Below are 26114 nucleotides of genomic sequence, written 5' to 3'. Positions count from 1 at the left end.
AGGCTAAAATGGATGATCTTGGTGTCATATAATTGGAAAAAGTGTTTTATTTTAAATGAATTCAGTGATTTTCTCTTATTATCATTTATCATCCAAATATTATGGATTATATTGGTTCCTTTCTTTCTGGGCCACCCAGTATATTAAGTCACTGCTGTTATAATTTAGAGCAGGTTTATTTAATAACATGTTTACTTGGTCCCGGGCTACCTAATTACAGTATACATTGTTTGTTGATCATTGTTTACATTACATGGGCTTAACGAGTGTTAAATCCCAAGATGATTTTTTTTCCGGGGGGGGGGGGGTTAGTAAGCAACTTTGCCTCTAGATCAATGTAAGGCTGAATGTCATTTCAAAGGGAATTTTTAATATTGTTATCTATGTTTAGTGTTTACATAAAGGCAGATTTGATGCCTCAAAGGAATTAATGTTGTTGTTATTGGATTTCTTGAGTTATATATGTATTTTTTTTCATTACATGGTCTCAATGTTTGTTTTCAAGATACTTTCTTGAACTAGTTGTGTTATAATTGTAAAGGTCTTGATGGTGTTCCATATAAGCTCTTTGTAAATTATGAGCAGCTTCACAGTGCATACCAGAAAAACAAACAAACAGAACTCTAAAGGTATTGTGCAGAAGCAATGGATCATATGATTTAAATAATGTTTTAAAAAGTAACATTTATCTTTTTTCAAATGATACGATAGGCTCACTTATTTATTCATGTATCTCTAAGCACTGAGCACTAAGATTTTGAAGAAAAAAAACAAAATCATTTGCTAAACTATCAGCTTTCCTACAAAATATTTTGTGAAAAAAAAATAAATCTATAACAAAAAACTTGTACTGAATCACTCAGTGCTAAAGCTAATATTTGAAAAATTATCTTTCGAATGGTATACAAATGACAACTGACACCTATTCATTGATTAGTATAGGGGTCTGGAAAAGGGTAACATCAAAGTCAATTGTGGGGTAAGACTTCCACACATAATCTTCATAGCTGTGTTAAAGCACCAAAGAGTGACGAATGTATCTTCCTTTTATTTATTTATTTTTTCACAAATACATTTTCAAAGCCATGGTACTTGGAGATGCATGCACCAATCTGTTTGCTTGATGTATCATTTAAAAAAGGATAAATCAAAATATATCTTGACAAAAATACATAGATTAGCCCATTGCTTCCAAAGAAGCCTTCTTTTTGGTGATCTAGCTGTTTTATTCTGGAACAGCAAATGAGCAGTATAGATGTATCTGGTTGCATATAAATACATAATAAAAAATAAACAAAGCCATATGATAGACCTACATGTGGTGCATGCTGTTCAGTTTAATATAACAAAATAGAACGCATTCTGTTATTGTTAATTATAGTGAACTGTTGAAAGTTTGCAGAGGATTAAAGAAAAGAAATATAATTTGTACATCACAGTACTCCCTGGTCGCATTTTGTGAAATTACAGTGACTGTTAATGATGATGATGATGGTGGTGGTGGTGTTGGTGATGATGATGATGATGATGTTTCAATTTGGATAACAATGATGACATTGATAATGGGTTTAATCAGGGAGGCGGGAGAGAATGCACAAAGTACTTCAGTTCAATTCAAAACAAATCAATTGAATTTTATGCAAAGGATGAACATTGTATTACAGCCCATTTTCACATAAAATACACAATGAATCATTGCACGTAATACATAAAACAAAATATGGAAAAAATGCATACATTGATTTTTTGAAATTGTTTAAAAGGCTTGAAAATATAATACAATTGTATTTGATGATAAAAGCTGCATACATAGTGTACAAAATGAAGGAGAGTGTGAATAGTAGAAAGGTAGATAATGATTCTTCTGCTTCTTTTTTCTTCTCTTTTTTTTCTTCCACTTCTTCGTTTTCTTTTTCTTCTGCTACTTCTTTCCGTTCTTCTTTTCTCCTCCTCCTCTTCCATTCCTCTGTCTTCATCCTTATTGCGGGGGGGATGCATTTTGCCCCCCCACATTCTTCATTGGGGGCAGTGCTTCTTCCCTCCTCCTTCCTTGTATATGGCTACAACTGTCAAATTACTACTCTGATATTTGACATAATCTTTTGCTCACGGAGTGCGACAAAAAAAAATGTTTAATGATCTTTTGAAAACCCTTCATCTTTTTCTTTCTTCGCACTTTTTTATAAAATATTTTTATTGTATCTTTTTAAGGGGGCACTTTTCAGTTGGGGAGGTTGTACTCTGCCCCCCCCCCCTTCCAGCGCCTATGTTAGCAAAGATTTCTTTAATCAAGTTTTATTTTTTGCAAACATAAAGTATGCACTGCCGCTAGTTGGCGCTCTTTGAAATAACATAAACACACACGTAAGGACAATCTGCGTGACCTGACTTTTTTAACCGACCCTTGTCGGACAGGACTGAAAATAGGTTAGTGTCCAACAAGGGTAGGCAAAAGACACGGTGTCCCACATTGGTATTCCATACGCGTAAGTGTGTGAGGGTGGGTGTGTGTGTGGGGGGAGTGTGTGTGTATAGTAACTTAAGTGAACCCGATCCCCCAAAATGATGATAATAATAATAACAATCAAACAATTTAAAAAAGAAGTGCGCATAGTTTTCTTTTACTATTTTCCCCAAACCATATCAATAAAGCATAAACCATACTGACGACTGAACTTTGTACCTCCTTCTCTGGCGAAAAGTTTGATAATGAATATTGGTATAATCCATGGTTGGATAAGTAATAAAAGACCGCCAAATTCTATTTATTATACCAAATTGTTAAAGAATTGGTACGGTCTGCAAATTTACAAAAGATAATCACCGTTTTCATGTTTTTATAGACAAAATCTGATGGTGCACTGCGAATAGTGCAATGATCAGTGTATTAACCACGATCAGTGGATGAGTTTATAACAAGCTGAATAGAATCAGACATCAAGTTGTCAACTCCACAGAGAAATAACACAACTATCTCCTTTATACACAAAAACCCACCACAAAGACACACTCTGAAACACATTACGGTGCGGTATAGGATAAACTTCCAGTAGTGTTGCCCCCGGAATTTCATGTATATACGGCTGTGCCACGTCTTTACCCTTAAGATAGGATGAAGCCCCCTCCCCCTCCAAAAAAAGGAGAGGCTTTCAGGAGTAACAGTCAGAGTATTCTCAACTTCCAATAGATACAAGAATAGAACAATTATGATAGAAAGGGGCATTAAAACCCGTGATTTAAAAATGATGAAATATCTACAAAGGAGTCAGTTGACATCCCTATCCATGGAACCAACGTGTGAATACTTACGAGACTTATGAAAATAAAAGGCACAACCATTAAAAAAGTGAAAGAACGTGAAGTGAATTACATTAAATCAATTTGGAATTCTACAGCATGCTACCCCATCCCCGCCCCTTTTCCTCGCGTCTCTTTCGTAGCCTCGTCAAGCGACTGTGACGTCACGATATGCGTTTATGGGATAGCGCGTCCATTCTTGATCATCTGCACTTCGCGTCCCAGCTGGCAGGTGACGCAATAGCCACAGAAGGTCATACAAACACAATCGTTCATCAGGTTGCCCTGTATATAGGGAGATATAACCCGGTGAATAGTCGTTTTTATCGCACTCTTCTTGCGCGCATAAAATCAATAGAGGAATTCAATATAAAATTATTTCTGATTTTCTCCCTTCAACGGGTTTTTTTACTTTGAAAACCAATTCCAATTATAATCATACAATATAAAATACACTCATTTGCATACAAATTGGAGAGAAACGAATATGAACAACATATAATTCATCACAATCGTTAGCACAATGCTCATATATAGCTTTAGGTTATTGAAGTCATTGTATGAGGAATGCACATTTAGTACTATCTCATAAATTTGAAGAGTTAAACATTAAAGGACTCTTAATACTATTTCAAGACGAAGAGAAAAAAGGAAGAAAAAAAGAGAAGAACATGTTATAAAATCGTCCTGAATTTCCGTATTACTTTATGGAAGTTTCAACTTCCATAAATATATATATACTGAAACCTCGTATGAACATTTGATGTCATTTCTAGTCTTAAATGGTATTCATCATTGCAGGGAATCTTACGTTATGGAATTCCAAAGCCACAAACAATACCTACCGATTTTTGAAGCCTTTTGAAAGTTTAATTCAATATCAAATCAAAGATTAACACACCACGATAGTATTAATACGTAGTCATTGTATTGGATCATGATTCCCTTTAAAACCTCCCGGAAAATAAAAGAAAGCGAAACCAAAAACAAATGAAAGAAGACTAACATACACAACCACCGAAGAAAACACCGACAAAAATAAATACACAAAAACCTACAAACCAAACAGAGACACTGATATCATAAACATCAAAGCCACAGGTGTATTGATTTTTTTTTGAGAAGGCACCCCCAAATAAAAGTAAATTCACATAGATTGTGGTTATTGATAGTAAGGGGCGGGAGGAATTCTATTGCATAAATAAATATTTTTAATTATTCTCTTTGGATTTCTGCGTGTAAATTCTAAGAAAACAATTTTTAGAATAAGCTTGTAGTCAGACAGGTGAAACTATATTTTCACTTACCTACTTGTCCTCGCTCACACCCGAATTTCTTCATGCTCCTGTTGTAAATGCCCCCCCCCCGTAGGTTAGTCTTTTTTTTGTCTCGGGGCTACCAGTTTTCTTTTAAATGTAATTTGTTATATGTTTATGTTTCTTGATTTGTGTTTTCAATCCTGTAGAAACTTTGTACTTTGTGATTTTGGATGATTTATTTCAATAAAAACATTCATGATTTATTTTTTGTAATTTCACACGGGAAGTTAGCAAAGAGCTTGAATTCGAAGATAACTTACAGTGATGTTGTGGCGTGAACGTACAACTGCACGCATAGAGATGAGAGCGGACGGGATGCACATAGGCACGCAGCAGGACTCATCCATATCAGCGGCCAGCATGCATGGATAACAGGGCACAAATGTCGCACACAGACCTACACAATATAACAGAGATCTCAAAGTCGTTAATCTTTTATCATCATGATTATTGATAAATCATATACTAGTGGGGTTTTTTTTCTCACCGTAGATAGCCTTAGCTGTGACGATATTACTACTTATTAATGAGATATTGACCTGTCCTTTTTACCATGCTAATTGTCCTTAGTAAGATGACCTTTGTTACAATTTTTATCGTCATTGTCATCATTATGGTAGGCCTAATTACAGACTACACGTCATGTATATTCACAAAAACGAATCGTAAAGCTAAAATAATTTGCGACAATCATTCAGTTCGTCAAATTGCTGATTGTGATCATTCTTGCGCTTATAATCAATGACAAGGTTTCTGGTGGGTGCTTCATAAAGCTGTTCGTAAGTTAAAAGCGACATTAAGAACGACTACTGATCCTTGTTGTGAATGGTATATTCATTGGCGATGGATCAACGCGTATAAGAAAGGTTTACGGGTCGTTCCTAAAGTCGCTCTTAACAGCTTTTATGAAAGAGGTGAGAAAAAAAACCCATGTAAAGAAATGTTACCTTATTCAAAGACTTCAAAATATGTGCTATTAAACGAAACTTTGGGGACTACAAAAATAACAAGTGGAACGCCTCTGGCAGTCTTGTCTGCATTACGCGATTCGGTATAGCAGCATTGCTTCCTCTGAAAAACACCTAATGAATAATTATTCACAGAAGAAACATTAATAAGATATTAAAATATTATGTCCATTGACGCAATATGACCTTTGACCATGATCATGTGACATAATAATTGTGCAAAACTATCATTCATACTTGATTACCCTTCAGACAAGTACCATAAACTTCCTAAGATGTGATGCCAATTCAACACATACTCCAAACACAGGCAGAGTTCATTGACCTTTATATCACCTTTGACCTTGGTGTGTTCCTGAAACACTAACAGGGTATTCAGGGATACACTGCTGCTCTTATGTCCAAGTTTTATGAAATAAATCCATAGACTTTTAAAGTTATGATGACAATGCCACAAATATCCCCAAGATTACCAAAATTTGTTGACCTTAAATGGCCTTTGACCTTGGTCATGTGACCAGAAACTCGCACATTATATTCAGGGATACATGGTTGATCTTATGCCCAAGTTTCATGAACTAGATTCATAAACTTTTAAAGTTACGATAACAATTCCTCAAATGACCCCAACATGGCCAAAGTCTGTTAACCTAAGTGACCTTTGTCCTTAGTCATGTGATGCAAAACTCAGGCAGGATATTTAGTCATACACCATTACCCTTATGTCTAAGTTTTAGGAACTAGGTTCATACACTTTTGAAGGTATGACAACATTTCAAAAACTCAACCTTGGTTAAGATTTTGATATTGATTCAATGACTACAAATGACCTTTGACCTTGATCATTTGACCTGAAACTCGGCAAGGATATCCAGTAATACGTCATGACCCCTATGTTCCAGTTTCATGAACTAGGTTTATATACTTTCTAAGTTATGATGACATTTCAAAAACTTTGAACCTTTGGAAAAAGCGGCGCCTATAATCTCGCTCTGCTATGCAGGCGAGACAAAAATCGTAGGAAGAGATTTTTTTTTTTTTTTTGGGGGGGGATGAGATTGACTTTCACCAACGACTTACAAATGGTCATATCATCACAGCATCTGCACATATCCGTAGTCCAGTCACGTGGTGGCCCGCGAGGCATCATGGGATTGCCAGTCACTTGAGTCACCTAGTTTGACGTAACAATAAATTCATGATTGATAATTATTCATTTGTTATTGTTTATTCTATCATTCATGGTAGGCAAATTCAAATTCAAGTATTGATATTGATTTATTTACTTCCATTGGTGGTTTTAAAGAAGCAAATATTATTCCGTCCTTTTTTTGGAGGGGAAAAAGGGGGAGGGGAGGAATCATTAAAAAAAATGATTGAAAAACAAGGCCGAATTGAGTAACTTAATGAAGCTCTATGCTTCATGCTCAGGAAATAATAATAATAAATAATAATAATGAGACTTGTAAAGCGCCAAATCCACTCTGTAGAGTGCTCAAGGCGCATAAAGAGCTAAGAGTTAAATAGCAAAGTTTTTAGAAGATTTTTGAAAGTTTCGACAGAGGTACATTTTTTTATGTCTTCAGGAAGGCTATTCCACAAAGTGGGGCATGCAAAAGCAAATGATCTTTCCCCCTAAGTTTTTGAAACTTTCGGAATGACAAGTAAGCCAGAGGTGGATGAGCGCAAAGATCTGCCTGTTCTGTAGTGATTGGTAAATGAAAGACTGTATTGTGGTGCTGATCCACGAATACTATGAAAGGCAAGTAACAAAATCTTAAAGATAATCCGGTTTTTTATAGGGAGCCAGTGCAGCGAATATAAGATAGGGGTGATATGTGAGCGTTTACTTGACAAAGTGACAATGCGAGCGGCTGCATTCTGGAGCTTCTGAAGCTTATGTAACTGAGCCTGCGGTAAATTAAACAAAAGGGCTTTACAAAAATCAAGGCGGGAGGAAATCAAGGCATGTACAGTCTTTTCGGTCGCGGACTTAGATAAATATTTAAATCCTAGATTACGAAGATGATACCGAACCGATTTGCAGATATGTGAAATTTGGGAAGACATCGTCATGTGTGAATCAAAATTTACTCCAAGATTACGGCAAGTTTGAGACAAATGAATTGTGTGGCCAGAAAAAGAAAAGGAATTGACATCAATTTTGTTGAGCTGCACTATAGAGCCAAACAAAAGAAATTCACACTTATCTAAGTTTAGTTTCAAGGAATGGGTTTGCATCCAGTCGTGAACATCAATCATACATAATTGAAGACGACGAATAGCAGTATCAGCTGATTTTGATTGATTGATTGAATGGTTTATTTATTTCAACACTCACTGAAAATCGCAGCCAAAGGCTGAATTACATTCAGTTGACATATGGTTTATATACAGACATTTTAAAAATATACAAATTGGAACAAAATAGCCAAATTTTAAAATTGTTCTACAAAATAATTATACATATATGAAATAAATTGAAATACTCAGCATATGAGAAGAAAGCCTCAGAGAAAGAATAAAGTACATAGGAAAACATGTTAGAACGAAAGACGGAATGAAAAAGAGGAAGACAGGGAGACAGGAACAAAGTTAATAAGTTTGGGTATTTAACAAACATGGAAAAAAAACCCCATCGGTAATAGTATTTATAATGCAACAAATGGAAAACAGAGGAAGAAACAAATTATATTGGAATACGTGTTTTAAGCCAGTGCAACTAACGTAATTCGGAAAATTTCAACGATAACGAAAAATAACATCTTGAAGTATGAAATTATCCAGGTAGGTATGATTTGTCATAAAGAAATTATTTTTTTTTCCAAAAAGGGCTATTTGGATTTAAAAAAGAGGTGCCTGAGTTGTTTACTTAATAAAGCATATAGAGAACAGAGTTCTTGAGTTCTTTAAAATAAGTGTTTGTATTTACCTATGTATAAATCAAAATAAACAAAATATGACTATCAAATGTACGTTACAATAGACAAAATCGGGAACATCCAGTTGACATAGTGGAAACATTAAGTTGGGTGTGGAAAATGATTAAAGATTATTCAATAGTTTAACAAGATATGGGATTGCACTGTCTCTTAATCTGTTTGTCCTGAATTTGGGTAGTGTGTATGGTCTAGAATGCCTTGTTGATCGAATATTCGAGTCTCTGGTTGGCAAGAGATGGCAGAAATGGGATGTTGGCTTCACCAGGTCCTTCGCGAATGAGAGAGACAATGCCTTACGTCGATCAGCAAGCGAAGGCAGTTTGAGAACAAAAAGTGCCTGCTCGTAAGATATATAGCTTTCACCTAATACAACTCGCAGGGCTCGCTTTTGTATCGACTCCAGTTTTCTTGCTTCCTCCTTGGTAATCCCGGCATTCCAAACGGGGGCCGCGTACTCTGTGACTGGTCTGACATAGCAGGTGTATATGGTGAGAAGATCAGAGGGTGGGAGGGCAAACTTCTTCAGGAGACGTAGCATGTAGAGTTTGCGGTTGGCACTTTTGAGAATTTCAGATATGTGTGTACTCCATTTTAGGTTACTTTGAATGTGCACACCCAAGAGCTTGACACATTCAGCCTGATGGAGTAATTCGTTTCCGACTCTGACTAATGGGGAAGGTGTTGGATTCCTTGTAAAACAAAACTCAACGGTTTGACATTTCTTTGGATTAAGGTTCATTTTGTTTGTGTGAGACCATTCACAGAGACGGTCGACTGCCGCTTGGATAGCAGGTTCTTGCTTTTTACCACGACACTCTATCAGTGACAGATCATCAACATACTTGTATACACAGACATTGGGAGAAATAGGCTCAAGATTATTACATGCATCGTTAATCATGGCCAGGAAAATAATCGGGCCTAGTTTGGTCCCCTGGGGGACACCTCCATTTGTTGAAGTCCAGTCAGAGAGTTGACGTCTATAGCGAACACGTTGTTGTCTGTTGCTGAGAAAATCACCAATCAGCTCCACTATACAAGGGCGAACATTCAGTTCAAGCAATTTACGAATTGCAAGACCATGATCCACGTGGTCGAAGGCCTTTGCAAAATCTGTCAGGACAAGAGTGGATGACGACTTCGGCTTATCTGCATTAGTGTAGATTTCATGCAAGAGACTGATGAGGCAGTGCGAAGTTGACATGCCACGTCGATTTCCAAACTGATGTCGATCAATGAAAGGCTTCATATCCTCAAGTGTCCACTTAGCTAGAAAACTCTCAGCCACTTTTGCAAAATGATCAGTGAGAGAAATTGGCCTGATGCTGTCTAATGTAGTAGGTGACGATTTCGGCACCGGTGTGATTGTGGCTTTCTTCCATACATCAGGGAATGTTCCACAAGAAAACGAACTGTTGATGATTGAGCAAATAGGCATGCTAAGTTCATAAGCGAATTTCTTGATGATGCGGGCATTTACTCCATCGGGTCCACCAGCTCGTGATTGATTTATCGCTTTTAGTTGCCTATAAACCTCCCATGGCTGTACAAGTGGTAGAGGGTGACGAGATGGTAAGTAGGAGGGTAGCAGTCGACGATCAAGAGGTTGCGGGTCAGCAGAATAGGAGGCAAAACATCCATTGATGCGCTGAGCAATCTCAAACTCATTGTCAGGTTCAACATCAGGTACAGTTATTGTTATTGGCTGGGGGTCATTTGACGTCATTTTACGGATCCCACGGTACCAGCAAGCCGGATCCTCCCTTTTCAAGTTCTGAATTCTATTTGAATAGAAAGACCGTTTTGCATCTTTAATTGCTCGTGAAAGCTGGTTTTTGTAGCGAGCAAAAGCGACCTTGTCCCCCTTCTTAAATGCTTTTTGTCTAGCATTTATTAGTGTTTTGATGTATGGTGTCATCCAGCATTTATCTGTGGGGTGGAGCTTAACTTTACGAAGAGGAAAGTATTTTTCCATGGCCGAATGCAGTGTAGCGTAGAATTGGGTGCACTGTTCAGAAACACAATCTTGGTTATAAACCTCGTCCCAATTATGATTAAGGATCCATTGTCCAAATGCCCTCACATCGCTATCTTTCATTGGGCGTGATGTTCTTAAGGATAGCTTATTTGTGTTGGGAACAAATTCATTGAAAGTCCAGTAAACGCTTGAGTGATCGCTTCGACCAAGAGGTGCGAGGATGTTCGGTTCATTGTATCTGCTATGTAAATTGGTAATGATCTTGTCCAGCGTCCGTTCACCTCTGGTTGGCTTGTTAACGACTTGGCGAAATTTGGCGTCACAAAGAAAGGGATTCAAGTCAAGCAAGTTAAAATCCCCCAAGAAAACGATACCTGCTTCTGGATGCTTTGTCATAATCTGATCTACTGCGAATTGCATATGTTCAATCAATTGAGTAGCAACTTCATTGTGTGGTTGTGGATAGTAGATCACTGCCACAAAGAGAGACGAAATACCTCGAGGTAAACGACGAGGTCGGCATTGAGTCCATATGACCTCAAGATGATCAGGGGGTTGAAATAAAGAGACAGGCTTAGGTTTGAGCTCTGGTTTCATATAACAGACCACCCCTCCTCCCGACCTATTACATCTAGGTTTTGGAAATGTCATAAAGCCTGGCAATGAAATGTACTCCAAGGGTGTATCTATCTTAAACCATGTCTCAGTGACGGCAATTATGTCGACATCAAGAATAGAAACAGTAGCATGCAATTCATCAAGTTTATGTTGTAAGGACTGGGCATTGCAAAGATAAAATGATGGTAAATGTGTTCCTAATGTACTGGTCCTATTAATATTAGCTAGATACCTTGGTCGTAGTTCGTAGCGTTTAGGGAATGGACGATTTCCAATAACAGTGCATATAGGACGTCGAACTCGACGACCTCCACGACATCCACGCTTACGTTTTCTTATCCTTGATATTCCTAATTCTTGGATTGTCGTTAGAATATCTTCATGAATAGGAACATTATTTGAGCGTAAGTGATATAATTCATCAGTACTATACATGTATACTGGCCTCCTGGGTACGTTATAGTCATGTTCAGTAAATAACAGCGGGGGTCGTTGGCCTTCCGAGCCGGCTACACTGGCGGGAGAGTTCAAAGGTACTATACAGTGAGCGATATGAGCAAGGTGAAAAATTAGACACAAACGAACTTGCATCGAAAGATCCATGTTTGCCCAAAGTAATACAAGACGTTAACAAAATATCACTCAAAACGTTAGAAAATTGTATAGTCACACAATTGCAGCTCAGTAAAAGACACAGTCATGATCCAAAACTATGAAATTAAAGGATGAAAACAGAACTCGAAGTGAGGTAAATGTCGCTGTTGAAGCGCCACCAACGCTGCTTGCTGAGTTGAGTCAAAAGAAATAATAAGTTGAATGTCGTCAGCGTAAATATGGTAGTCAATTCCGTGATGGAGCATCACTTGCCCCAATCCAATCATGTAAATTGAGAAAAGCGTCGGTCCGCCCACAGAGCCCTGCGGTACGCCATGGGTCAGAGGTGAAGCAGCTGATTGACAGCCATTTATAGATACAATCTGCGAATGGGAAGAACGATAGGATTCAAACCACTTGAATGCTTCACCTCTGACACCAAACGAACTTAAAATATTCAGCATAATAGTATGGTTTACTGTGTCGAAGGCGGAGGATAGATCGAGTAAGAGTAAAGCAGTCACACGCCCTCGGTCCATCTCTTGGAGGATATGATTTGAGGTGCTCACAAGAAGGGTTTCCACACTGTGGTGGGGTCTGTAAGCAGATTGAAATGGGTCGAACAGATTATTATCGAGAAAGTATTCAGCAAGACGAGAGAAAGCAACCCTTTCAAGGACTTTGAAGAGGAAGGGTAAGTTAGAAACCGGCCGGTAATTTTGGAGAGAATCGGGACCAAGAGAGGGTTTCTTTAACAGTGGTGTAACATGAGCGCATTTCAGAGAGGACGGGACATGCGACTGCTCTAAACTTAAGTTAACAAGGTAAGATAGAATAGGAGCGAACGTGGATGAACAATCCTTTAGTAACTTAGCAGGTATAGGATCCAATTGACATGACAAGTGATGTCAGAGCTGTACCACGGACAGTCCACATGGCTCTTTACCTTTCTAGTCCTTGGTGGGGCGTGAATGTTGAGAAGCTTCTCAAGCTCACTGTTGTAGCGAAGAACAGCGGTATCAACGTTGTCTGTAGAAGAAAGAGTGATGCTGCTATCAGCCACACTCTGGGCAAAAGTTGCTCTATCTATGTCTCGGATGTTGCGGGAGATAAATGTTGATCGAGTCCGACTGGGCTTGCTGAAACCAATCCTCCAAACAACTGCAGAGTGATCTGAGATGCCCGGAAGAACATTCGGTTTAGAACATAGAGATCGGTCATTTGAATCCCGCACTATTACAACATCAAGTAGGTGGCCTTTATCGTGGGTTGGAGAACTGACAAGCTGAGACATGGTGTGGCTACTGAGAAGTGTGTCAAACTTTTGCGTGTAAGATGAAGAGGCATTGTCGAGATGTATGTTCAAATCGCCGGTGATAATCAGTGGAGTAGGTCTGTACATGCTGCCGTCGAGAAAGTCTGAAAATTCTTCCAAAAATCTGGAAAAGCTCTGACCACTCGGTGGCCTGTAGATTACAGCGACGTCGATGCAACCGGAGTCACTGGAGAAGGTGCCACACATACATTCAAAACTGTCGTACTTATACGTAGGTTTAATGGTAACTTTTAGATTATCCTTATAGAGGAAGGCCACTCCGCCACCGCGCCCGGAGGCTCTAGGACAATGTTCGAATCTATAAGAACTTGGGCGAAGATCAGCTATTACTGCATCATCATCAGACGCTATCGTCATGTGATAAAACATTTCTATTCTTATCAAGGAAGTTGTAATGTAGGTGATTTTCTTCGTGTCTGCCCGAGTGCATGTTTGTGTGTGTAAAATATGCAGGTGTTTGTTACATTTATACCTTGGTCACATTTGCTCTACGGCGGCCGTAAGGCGAGTCGAAAACAGCCGTTTCAACATTTCTGTACCAGCTACACATAGGTGATTTGAATTAAAATCAATAAAACGACTGCTTTCGACTCGCCGTACGGCCGCCCTAGAGCAATTGTGACCAAGGTATTAATGAGGTGTGTGTGTTTACGCGGAGGTGCCGTGGTCGAGTGGTCTAAGGCGTGTGCCTACATTGTGACACAGAGTGGGGTTCGATCCCCTGCCAAGGGACCTATGCCCTTGAACAAGACATTGTGCTCTTTAACCCTAAATTTGAAATAAATGGACATATTCGAAGTATATAGCAGTGTGTGTTAGGGTGTGTGTGCGTGCGTGTGTGTGTGTGTAGTTATTGGGAAAGAAAATGACCATGTATTATGTTTGTGTGGGTGTGGATGTGGGTTTGTGTGGCTCTGTGAATTCATGAAGGTACTTAAATGAGTTCCATGATATTAGCTCCGGCGACGATCGCTCCACTCACTGATTGAATAACCAACTTCAACACTTGGTTTTACACCTACATGTATCCTAAAACTAAACCTAGCATAAAACGCTATTGCAACCCTAACTCTAACACTACAGCCCGGAGCAATTATTGCAGGAGCAAATGTCGTTTGATGTAGGTAGGTGTGTGTGCATTCTCGTTCGGAGGAAATGTTTCGAAGATAGGGAGCACATTATGCCTGTGTTAGGTTGATAATGAAGAATCAGGGCCCGGTCTTACAGAGTGTTACGATCGATCCGATCAACCGCAATTATGGAAATCCACCAGCGTCATAATTTTTTCTCCAGCAAATGTTCACAATGTCCTTCGTAAACAATGGGAAGCACACAGAATTTTCAAGAAAATAATGATCGTATGAATATACATCACATCACAACTAGAAAACATTTTGAACTTTTGTCCATATGGTTGATGGGATCAATCGCAACTCATTCTAAGACGCAGCCCTGGGCCCCGTCTTACAAAGAGTTATGATTGATCCAATCAATCGTAATCTATGGAAATCCATCAGTGCTATAATTTTTTTCTACAGAAAATTTCCAAAATGTCCTTTGTAAACAAAGGAGAACGCACCAAATTGTCAAGAAATCAATGAATTCATGGATGTACATTCATATCTGTTTCTGTTTGTGGCAACTCCCGTAGGAACTCGGCAGGACAGCATTTTTTGCTGGTAAATGCCAAGCTGGTATATAACCAATTACCTTGGAAACATTTTACGTCTAGGTTAATCAGCCATAGTGGCTGACATTATAGACGACAGATATCACTCTTGGGCCTTTTTATCAAAGAAAATCTAGAAAATATTTTGAACATGCATTTTATATGATCACCTTGCTGGCTTTTCATAGTTGCAATTGATCGGATCAATCGTAACTCATTCTAAGACGCGGCCCTGCGTGTTTAGGTATAAATTTGTAACAATACGCAATCTTTGAAGAAGTTGTTAAAAAAACATCTTGGGAGGCATTTGTGCAGATTAGTGAGGGAAAACGGATGTCTAGGTGTGTGTGGGTGAGTATGTGTTTAACCTTGTAGGTGACACGACGTTTGCTCCGCTCCGGCCTTTACTTCGTCTACGGGGGTTAGGGTTGCAATATGGTTTTATGTCAGGTTTAGGATAGGGTATACACTAAGAAATGTTTGAACCCTAATGAAGCACTTGTACCAACCTTCAGTGGCAAAAGGTGAAAAATGCACCTTTTATCATTAAATGCACCAAGAAATGCTTGCTCGAACCCTAGTAGGTGCAAATAAGAACCTGTTAAGGTGCATAGTACTTGAAATTAAAAAGGGTTCAAATTTGAACCTTTATTAAATTGTTCAATTTCGCACCCTATATCGGGTATAAATCCACCCTCAAATGAGCATAATCACACTCATTAGTATATAGTCCAGGATAGAAGAGGCGTAACCTTGTTTTTTTTTAAATATACAATATTTTTTTAAGGTTTCTTGTCAATTCGAGGGTGCTGATTCCGAATCTGAATGATGCCACTCGTGAAACCTTGAGCATTTTCCGCAACTTGGCAAAATCCAATATGGCCGCCAAAATATGCAAATTACCCATAAAAATCCTAAAATTGTCCGCACATTTGCTGCAAAATGCATGAAATTGTGTGGCAGGAGTAAGATACCCTCTGAAAAATTAATTTTTGACAAAATATTTATTTTCCTCATATTCAAAATGGCCGCCAAAGTCCATTGTATACTCTATTATGTACAATATAAAGAGGGAAAACTAGCTTTCGCAAAAGTGAGCACTAAACTGCAAAAAATCGCGATGTATGAACGAAATGATATATGAAAATCATTATTACTAACGAGATGTATCATTTATTATATCATAAATGGGAAGATTTCTGTATTTTGATATCTAAAATGGCCGCCACTGGCCCAAACAGTATTGCGTACAATGGCAATGGGGGCAAAAAAATTCACAAGAGTGATCACTAAAATGCATATTATTAAGATTACACGAGTGGAATACTGACTAAAAACATAAATGTTAACGAAATATATCATTAATATGCCATGTATTGTGATGAATGTTGTATTTTGATTTTCAAAATGGCTGCCAAAGGGCCTAAAAGTATTATGCACACAATGAGAAAGAGGGGCAAAGAAATCACAAGAGTGATCACTAAAATGCATATATATATGTGATAAATTGATAGGATACTGTTTAAAAACATATTTTTTAACGAAATATATCATTCAGGTTTAAAGTTTGTGTTAAATACTGTAGTTTTACTTTCAAAACGGCCGCCATAGACATTAACAGTATTATGCACAATGCAAAGTGAGTAGAATGAGTAGAATATTGTCCGAAAGCGTAATTTATATTAAGAGATATAATTTATTCTGCCAGTTAGGTGATGAATACTGTTATTGGAAAGTCAAAATGGCCGATACAGGCCCTTATGATATTATGCACAATGTTAATGGGAAAAAATTATTTCAACAGAATCTGGCTTTGCTTGGCCAAATGGTATGTATGAGTGAAATATCGTCTGAAAACACGATTTGTAACGAAATATATCATCTCTTATGTAATTTAGGTGATAAATACTGTATTTCAACATTCAAAATGGCTGCCATATGGCCTTTTTGTGAACATTATTTGTCTACACTCAAATTGTGTATTATACGATAAGGGCCTATGGTGGCCATTTTCAATTTAAAAATGCAGTGTTTATCACCTTAAATACACGACATTATGATATATATTGTTAGAAACCATGGTTTTAGACAACATTTTACTCTTGCATCAGAATTCATAATTATTGGCAATATTTAGAGTCAAACAAAGCCAAATTATGTCAAAAATATATGTCCAATGTTACAATGTACATAATACTTTCAGGACCTATGGCAGCCATTTTGGATTTCAAAGTACAGCATTTATTACCTCCACAACCATTACAACCAATATGTGATGTATTTAGTTAGTAATCATGTTTAAGACAATATTTCCACTTTTAATATCACAGTCATATGCATTTTATGATTCTCACTCTTGTGAAAATTAGTTTCTCCATTCGCATTGTACATAATAAATATAGGGATTATGGCGGCAATTTTGAATGTCAAAATACAGCATTTATCACATAAATGGCATATCAACAATGATGTTTTTAGTCAGTATTCCACTAGTTTATCTTAATTATATGCATTTTAGTGCTCACTCTTGTCACTTTTTTTGCCCCGGCCATTGCCCTTGTACATAATACACTTTATGCCACTGGTCGCCATTTTGAATGTTGAAATACAGTATTTATCACCTAAATTACATAACATTATGATATATTTTGTTATAAATCATGTTTTCACACGATATTTTACTCATACATCACCATCTAGCCGGCTCAGTGTAAAAATGGCAGAGGTAATAATGGAAGAGGTAAAAATGGCAGAGGTAATAATGGCTGAGGTAAAAATGGCAGAGGTAATAATGGCAGAGGTAAAATTGGCAGAGGTAATAATGGCAGATGTAAAAATGGCAGAGGTAATAATGGCAGGGGTAAAAGTAGCAGAGGTAAAAATGGCAGAGGTAATAATGGCAGAGGTAAAAAGGCAGAGGTCATAATGGGAAAGGTAAAAATGACAGCTCTAGGTAAAATATGGCCAGCCTCAAACCCCGATGCAATGAATTGTCAAAAAGCCCCCGCATGTACTTAGATTAAATTAGAAATGCATGTCACGGTTAGGCATTTCATCATATCATTATGTCTTTATTGGCCTAACAATGCTATTTACGAATTCGTTTGAGGTGTACCGTGAAGGCTTTTAAAAAAAATCAAACGACAAATATTTTTTCATTCAATTCATCAGGAGCAAAATGAAACTGCACTATTCTCATTCATCATTTTATAACATTACTTTTTGTCTAGCTGTTTTTTTATGTCTAAAGTTTTGCCAGGTTTACCGTTACAAAAAGGAGGAAGAGTAGACATAAGACAGGTGGAGAGACAGAGAGGGTTAGGGGTGGGAAAAGAACATAGCGGGAAAAGCTTAGACCTTGAAATTGTCACGAATGATTGTGGTTGAATATTATTAATATGATTTTTTTTCTTCTGTAAAACCTGTTTTTTAAATTATTTTTCTTCTGTAGAATCTACTGTTTTTTTCTAATAGTGTACCTCGGCCACTTTTACCTCTGATATTGTCATGTCTTCCATTTTTACCTCCTGTCATTTATGCCTCTGCTCTTTTATATCTGCTGTTCTTACCTCTGCCATTTTTACCTCTGCCATTATTACCTCTGCCATTTTTACCTCTGCCATTTTTACCTCTGCCATTATTACCTCTGCCATTATTACCTCTGCCATTTTTACCTCTGCCATTTTTACCTCTGCCATTTTTTACCTCTGCCATTATTACCTCTGCCATTTTTACTTCTGCCATTTACCTCAGTATCTACCATTTTTACCTCTGCCATCTTTACCTCTGCCATTATTACCTCTGCCATTTTTACCTGGCACCATCTGGCCAAGCAAAGCCAAATTCTGCTGAAATAATTTGTTCCCATTTACATTGTGCATAATATCGTAATGCCCTGTAGCCCCTGTAGCGGCCATTTTCACTTTCCAATAACAGTATTTATCACCTAACTGGCAGAATAAATGATATCTCTTAACTGCTTAATAGAAATTATACTTTCAGACAATATTTTACTCATAGATCACTAATACCTGCATTTATGGTGCTCACTCCTGTGAATATTGGTTTCCCACTTTGCATTGTGCATAATACTGTTAATGTCTCTGGCGGTCATTTTGAAAGTAAAAATACAATATTTAACACACACTTTAAACCTGAATGATTTTTAAACAGTATCTCATTAATTTATCACATATATGCATTTTAGTGATTACACTTGTGATTTCTTTGCCCCACTTTTTCATTGTGGATAAATACTTTTAGGGCCTTTGGCAGCCATTTTGAATATCAAAATACAGCATTCATCACATACATGACATATTAATAATATATTTCGTTAACAATTATGTTTTTAGTCAATATTCCACTCGTTTAATCTTAATAATAAGCATTTCTGTGATCACTCTTGTGAATTTTTTCGGCCCCCATTACCATTGTACGCAATACTGTTTGGGCCAGTGGCTGCCATTTTAGATAAAAAATACAGAAATGTTCCCATTTATGACATAATACATGATATATCTCGTTAGTAATGATGATTTGCATATATTACTCTGTTCATACATCGCAATTTTTTGCGGTTTAGTGCTCATTTTTGTGAAAATTGGTTTTCCCTATTTATATAGGCCTATATTGAACATAATAGAGTATACAATGGACTATGGCGGCCATTTTGAATATCAGGAAAATAAATATTTTGTCAACAATTATTTTTTTAAGAGTGTATATTACTCCTGCCACACGCTTTCATGCATTCCATAGCCAATGTGCGGACAATTTTAGGATTTTCATGGGTAATTTGCATATTTTGGCGGCCATATTGGATTTTGCCAATTTGCAGAAAATGCTCAAGGTTACACGAGTGGCATCATCCAGATTCGTAATCAGCACCCTCGAATTGACAAGAAACCATTAAAAAATAATGTATATATAAAAAAACAAGGTTTGGTCAAGTTTCTATCATGTCTATGGGGCCTAGTATCCTTCAGGTGCAGCTATTGTACCAACCCGGAGGGTTCAAATTTGATCCCCCGATTTCTTAGTGTGTATATAGCGTTAGATCCAGGGTTGAAGTGTGTGGAATTTACAGCGGAGCAATCGTCGCCGGAGCAAATGTCATGAACTAATTCGTAAAGATATATCAAGGTTATTGAAGTATATTACAGTGTGTCATTTTATTTAGTTTTGTGTTGTTCTGTGTGTCATCTTGTTCATTTTAATCTGTTCAGTAAGTCTCCGTAGGCAAATAGCAATCATTACGTCTCTCCCCACTCTCTCTTTCTCATCTTTTCTCTTACTTTAGCCTCAGGGAGGTTCACATAATACAAGCTATGCTTTTGAGTGAATCTCCTATTTTCAAAGATACTTTTTTCGACTTAGATTATATGTTATAATTTGTCTCCAAAATGTAACACATTTTGTAGATATCTTTATATGTTAATTATCGTTGATGTTGTTGAATATAATTATAATTACAATAATTTGTATCTTAACTATTAATGATTTGTATCATTATTCATGTTTTTTCTGTTGGAAATAAATCTGAATCTGAATTCCTATGCTCCCTTGATTTCCCCTATCAGGGGTTCGTTGCAGAAAGAGTTGCGCTTAAAAGGCGATCCCCAAAATCAATCGCAGGTCCCAAATGCACGCTGTTGATTGGTTGAAAATCAAGTTAGCCCTGATTTTTAGAGTTGCGATTGATTGTTACTCTTTCTGCAACGGGCACCAGGGGAGTGTTTCGTGAAAGGACTTGTCGGGCGTTTCATCCGACAAATCCTGTTAGTCGATTTGACATTTTCCGAACCTAGAAATGTTCTTTCCGATGAAGTTTTTTTCTTGATTCGTGTTCCTATGGGGTCCTAGAACAAATTCAGCTTGGTTGCCAAAAGTTGCCGTTTGGGCAATTTTGCTAATTTGCATAAATCCAAAATGGCCGCCAGATGCCATCTTGAAAACCTAACTTTTGAACCCCTGTTAACAAAATGATGAGTAATGACTCGTTTTAGGGGTTTAGAGATGTGTAGAACTGATTTCTGTAATCATTTTTGCAATATAAGGTCATCTTTAGGTCAAATCCAAGATGGCCGCCATATGCAATCTTGAAAAATTGACTTGTGTTCCCCTTGCCCCAGAATGACGAGTAATACCTCTATTTAGGGGTTTTGGGGTGTGCAGAATCCATTTCTGCTTTCTATTTTGCAATATAATGTCATCTTTAGGTCAAATCCAAGATGGCCGCCATATGACGCCATCTTGAAATATCAATTGTTGAACCCTTTGCCCCAGAATCATGAATAATAACTCTATTCATGAGTCATTAGGTATGTTGATTCAATTCATGTAGTTATTTTGCACAAAAGATAATCTTCAGATCAAATCCAAGATGGCCGCCAACCGCCATCTTGAAAAATTACTGTCTGAGGCTTATACGTGTTAGAACTAATGTAAAGGGATTTCAGTAAGAATACTCATTTCTTTTATTAATTCTCAAGTTCATTTCAACATTAATTGCTCAACTTAGAATGAATCCTCTTTAGGTTTGGGCTATCCATTTCGAGTGTATTTTTTTAAGGTCCATTCATACCTTTGTACTGAAGAGGCTTTTAGGGTCTTATTTCAATTTGAAAGTGTTTTATCAATATTATTTTTCTAAATCAATGTGTCCAATGATTGGTAGGCATCAGTTCGCCTTAAAAGACGATGGTGTAGCAGTAGGCCTTACATTTTCGAGAGTGACTATAGAGCTCCACTCTAGAGTGGCAGTCTCTAGAGCAAATTTTTACAGATGAAGGAGGATGGCGCTGAGACACGTTTATATAGAGATGCTGCCCTAGCCTTCCTCCTAGGCCTTTGGTCTGCCAATTTAGCATTCCGATTATTTTCTGACGTCTTGACCCCTGTACTTAGTAGCTCTCCATAGAATGGATGGCGACTATCTTCTACACCTTCATAAGTGTTAGTGTCTATGCCGGCAAGTTTTATGTCATATTTGCATGTGTCTTTAAAACGGAGGTGTGATCTATCGATGGGGTGAGACCAATCACACAGCTTACCTTACCTTGGCGAATCCAAGAAGGGATTCGCCAAGGTTTCACGGTGCAAACATGCCCCAACCACCTGAGGTGCCTTTGACTAAGGAGCGAGAATATAAGCTTTTGATGCCAGCACGTACGCTGAAGGGCCTCTGTATTTTTCACTTTGTCCTGCCATTTAACGTGCATGATACGTCCGATGCAGCTAACATGGAAGGTGTTTAGCCACTTTTCTTGGTCGGCGTACGTTTTCCAGGACATACTTCAGTGCAGGAGCTTGGTCATGACTGTGACAGATTTTACAACCCTGATGCTTATATGCTTGTCCTGTGAAAGGGGACAAGAGACATATAGTCGGTCCAAGGTAGGTGAGGAGTCCACCATAACCAGACGAGTGTGTGCTGTTGATATACATATCTGGAGGACAGTCGGTGTCTTGAGTCTATCAGGATTTCTGACTGTCTCAAAGTCTGATGGATGGTCCAAACCCCTTACATGCACAAGACAGGCAGCTGTTATGTATGACTAGGTCTTGTACTCCCACTTCTTGAGAGGCAGGGGCGACATCTTTTCCGTAAAACATTTCACGAATGAGAACAATCCTGACCGTGGAACAGTCTTGGGGAGCCTATCTTCTGCAGGAGGCTAAAGAGTGAACTCCTGCTGACCAAGTCAATGGCTCTTGTCAGGAGGAAAAGTCCAATAATAATTTTAAAGGAAGTTAATAATTAAATCAATTTTTTGAAAAAAAATACGGAGAAATCACTTTTTAATTCAAATAATACTTTAAAGTCATTTCACAGAATGTTTTTTACATTGTACAATTTGAATTTGAATATGGAAATAAATGAATTGAATTAAAAAAAAAAAAAAAAGGGATAAAAACTCCCGAAATCATAGCCCAAACCTTGAATGGTTTAATTCTAAAGTAAGCGGTTAATGACGAAATCTATCAACCATCTGACCATCTTAGACATGATTTGACCTCGAACTAAAAATGGAGTGATTAAAGGAAATGAATCATTCTCACTGAAATCCCCTTACATGAGCTCCAATACGTAACAACAACCTTATTAGGGACAGCACTTCTTCAAGGTTCAATAGTCTCGGAAGTATTTTTTTTTCTTAATATGGCGTTTAGTGGTCATGTTGGATTATTTTGACCTGGAGATGATCCTACATTGCAAAATTATGAACAGAAATTGAATAAACATACCAAATAACTCACGAAAAGAGGGATATTATTCATGATTCTGGGACAAAAACTTGAGAATTAATAAAAGAAATGAGTATCTTACTGAAATCCCTTTACATTAGTTCTAACACGTATAAGCCTCAGACAGTAATTTTTCAAGATGGCGGTTGGCGGCCATCTTGGATTTTATCTGAAGATTATCCTTTGTGCAAAATAACTACATGAATTGAATCAACATACCTAATGACTCATGAATAGAGTTATTATGCATGATTCTGGGGCAAAGGGTTCAAAAATTGATATTTCAAGATGGTGTCATATGGCGGCCATCTTGGATTTGACCTGAAGATGACATTATATTGCAAAATAGAAAGCAGAAATGGATTCTGCACACCCCAAAACCCCTAAGTAGAGGTATTACTCGTCATTCTGGGGCAAGGGGAACACAAGTCAATTTTTCAAGATTGCATATGGCGGCCATCTTGGATTTGACCTGAAGATGACCTTATAGGGCACACGAGTGTAATTCATCGGCGCGCAATGCATGCCGGACAGGCGTAAGTAAAGATCACATGACTTTGTTGATTAAAATAATTCATTAAAAATAGATCAAATGTTTGTATATCAAAAGAAAAACGATAGACATAATGCTATGTTCATAATCTTTCATAATCAAGGCGTTTGGGAAGGCTAGACTGCATTTTTGTATTTCATTTTAATCATTATTACCCACAATGCAGTTCTGGTTTTTCTGGCGATGAACTGGCCGAAATTATGGTTAGTCTTATTTCAGGCCATTTAACTTTTGATTGAGCTGGTCAAGTACCTGATTAACATATCAAGTCTTAATGCACTGTTAATTGTGACTAATGTCAGTGAATTAAAGCAAAATCTATCGAGGGATTGATTTTTAATGATTTTTTGATGAGCTATGATATAACACGTGAGTGAATGGGGGTCTGTATTACTCATGTGTGCCCTATATTGCAAAAATGATTACAGAAATCAGTTCTACACATCTCTAAACCCCTAAAACGAGTCATTACTCATCATTTTGTTAACAGGGGTTCAAAAGTTAGGTTTTCAAGATGGCATCTGGCGGCCATTTTGGATTTATGCAAATTAGCAAAATTGCCCAAACGGCAACTTTTGGCAACCAAGCTGAATTCGTTCTAGGACCCCTTAGGAACACGAATCAAGAAAAAAACTTCATCGGAAAGAACATTTCTAGGTTGGTGTATTGAGCCTATGAGACTGTCAAATCGACTATGTTCTATCCGACAGTTACCATTAGTAACAATGCCCTTCAGCCAATAGGGATCTAGGAAAGCTGTCAGACCTGACAATTTGTCGGACAAAAATGTAGATGAACGCTTCCGCAACCTCGCAATAACCAATCCTGACGTTGTCACAGGCCACTTTATTTTGGAGCGAATTCCCCTTGTTGTTTTTTCTGACCAATGTCCCCTTAATTTTTCAGTGAAAACCTTCCTTTTAAATTTATCAATTTTTTTTTGCCATTCCCTCTTTAAAAATCGCTCTTAGGCCCCTGTATCTCATCGAGATTTTAGAAATTACGACAAAGCACATAATTACCTCTGGTAACGATTACTTACATCAATGGAAATGAAAGTTCGACACATGCACATTCTCTTTTCATTGCTCTTTTCATACTCTTAATTGCTCCATGTATTGGCCCATTATTAAATGGCTATCGTGTACCGCGCTGCTTTGCAAATTAAATCTTAAAGGGAAAGTCTACCCTGGCAAAAAAAATTCATTGCCAAAGTAACAGTAGAATTGCGACGTCATCGTGCAGGAAACAAAATAATGAAATGTAATTTTCTCAAGCAATTGACAATAGTTTTTTATTCAACTTTATTTCAACAGACATATAATTTCACAATGGAATTATCACGACATGAACAATTATGAAATCAAAATTTATTCATTACATAACAAATGGGATAGCTGCTCATATTTGACGTCACAAATCATAAACTCAAAACTATGATAATTGTGTGTTAGTTTTTTATTGATTTTCGTCACAACCTTCACCAATATTTTATTCCCTTTTTTCTGGTACTTGTACAACAGACCTTTTTTCGGGTTATCTTCCCCTTTTATTACTTCTTTTGATAGAATTGGAACTAACTGTCAACATATCACGTTTGCCGTACAGCATAGGGTTCTTGCCATAAGCCCATGTGCATCCTTCATTGTCTCGATTCATATAACTTTCCTTTAAAACAATTCAAGATATAAAAAAGAAATCGCGTATAATGAATCACATGGGTATTTCATGTTCATTGAAGAAGTGAACTTGAATTTTTCCTGAAAAAAATGTTGTTGTACGGATGCCGCAAGACTCGTGAATATTATGAGTTACCATTCTAGTGAGCATCCCTCTTGATACCAGGGGCCCGTCTTACATAGCGTTACGATTAATCCGATCAATCGCAACTATGGACGGCCAGCAACGTCAAAATCTGTTATGCACGTTTGTTCAAAATATTTTCTAGCTGTGATGCATATTCACGCGTTCACTGTTCTCTTGAATATTTTTACTGCACCCTTCTTTGCATACAAAGGACATTGTGCAAAGTTTTCGTAGAAAAATTTATGACACTGATGGATTGATTTGATCAATCGTAATTCTTTGTAAGAGGGGGCCCTAGACGCACAATAGCTCAGTTGGTAGGGCGAGGGTTCAATACCCACTTTGTGCTAGTACCCTTTGGTTAGGCATTAATCCTAATTACCGGGTCCCCCAGAGAGTATGTAGGCTGTCGGTCCTGTAGTTGCTTACGTACATGTACAAGCATCCACGCCTTCTTAGCAATCAGGTAAAAACTACCACCACCACACAAAAAAAATATCACCACCACTAGAACTTTGAAAAAGTTTAGGACTTAAAGTACAAGTAATCAGCACCCTCGAATTGACAAGAAACCATTAAAAAATAATGTATATATAAAAAACAAGGTTTGGTCAAGTTTATATCATGTCTATGGGGCCTAGTATCCTTCAGGTGCAGCTATTGTACCAACCCGGAGGGTTCAAATTTGATCCCCCGATTTCTTAGTGTGTATATAGCGTTAGATCCAGGGTTGAAGTGTGTGGAATTTACAGCGGAGCAATCGTCGCCGGAGCAAATGTCATGA

The 26114-nt window shown here is 37.6% G+C and overlaps 1 protein-coding gene across 1 annotated transcript in view; it reads right to left on the bottom strand.

Annotated features, from left to right (window-relative positions):
• Positions 1 to 1749: 1749 nt before the first annotated feature.
• Positions 1750 to 26114, bottom strand: part of LOC121417342 (cornifelin homolog) — a 38507-nt gene continuing 14142 nt past the window's right edge. Inside the window, exons 3-5 of the mRNA XM_041611017.1 lie at positions 6665 to 6758; positions 4877 to 5013; positions 1750 to 3582 (exon numbers count right to left, since the gene is read on the bottom strand). Coding sequence (XP_041466951.1) covers positions 3475 to 3582; positions 4877 to 5013; positions 6665 to 6758 — 339 coding nt within the window. The 3' untranslated portion in view covers positions 1750 to 3474. The remainder of the gene's footprint in view (positions 3583 to 4876; positions 5014 to 6664; positions 6759 to 26114) is intronic.

This window comes from Lytechinus variegatus, chromosome 6, assembly GCF_018143015.1.
Source record: "Lytechinus variegatus isolate NC3 chromosome 6, Lvar_3.0, whole genome shotgun sequence".
NCBI classification, from domain to species: domain Eukaryota; kingdom Metazoa; phylum Echinodermata; class Echinoidea; order Temnopleuroida; family Toxopneustidae; genus Lytechinus; species Lytechinus variegatus.
Note: the sequence above shows the minus strand (reverse complement) of the source record. Positions and strands in the feature narration are given on the sequence as shown.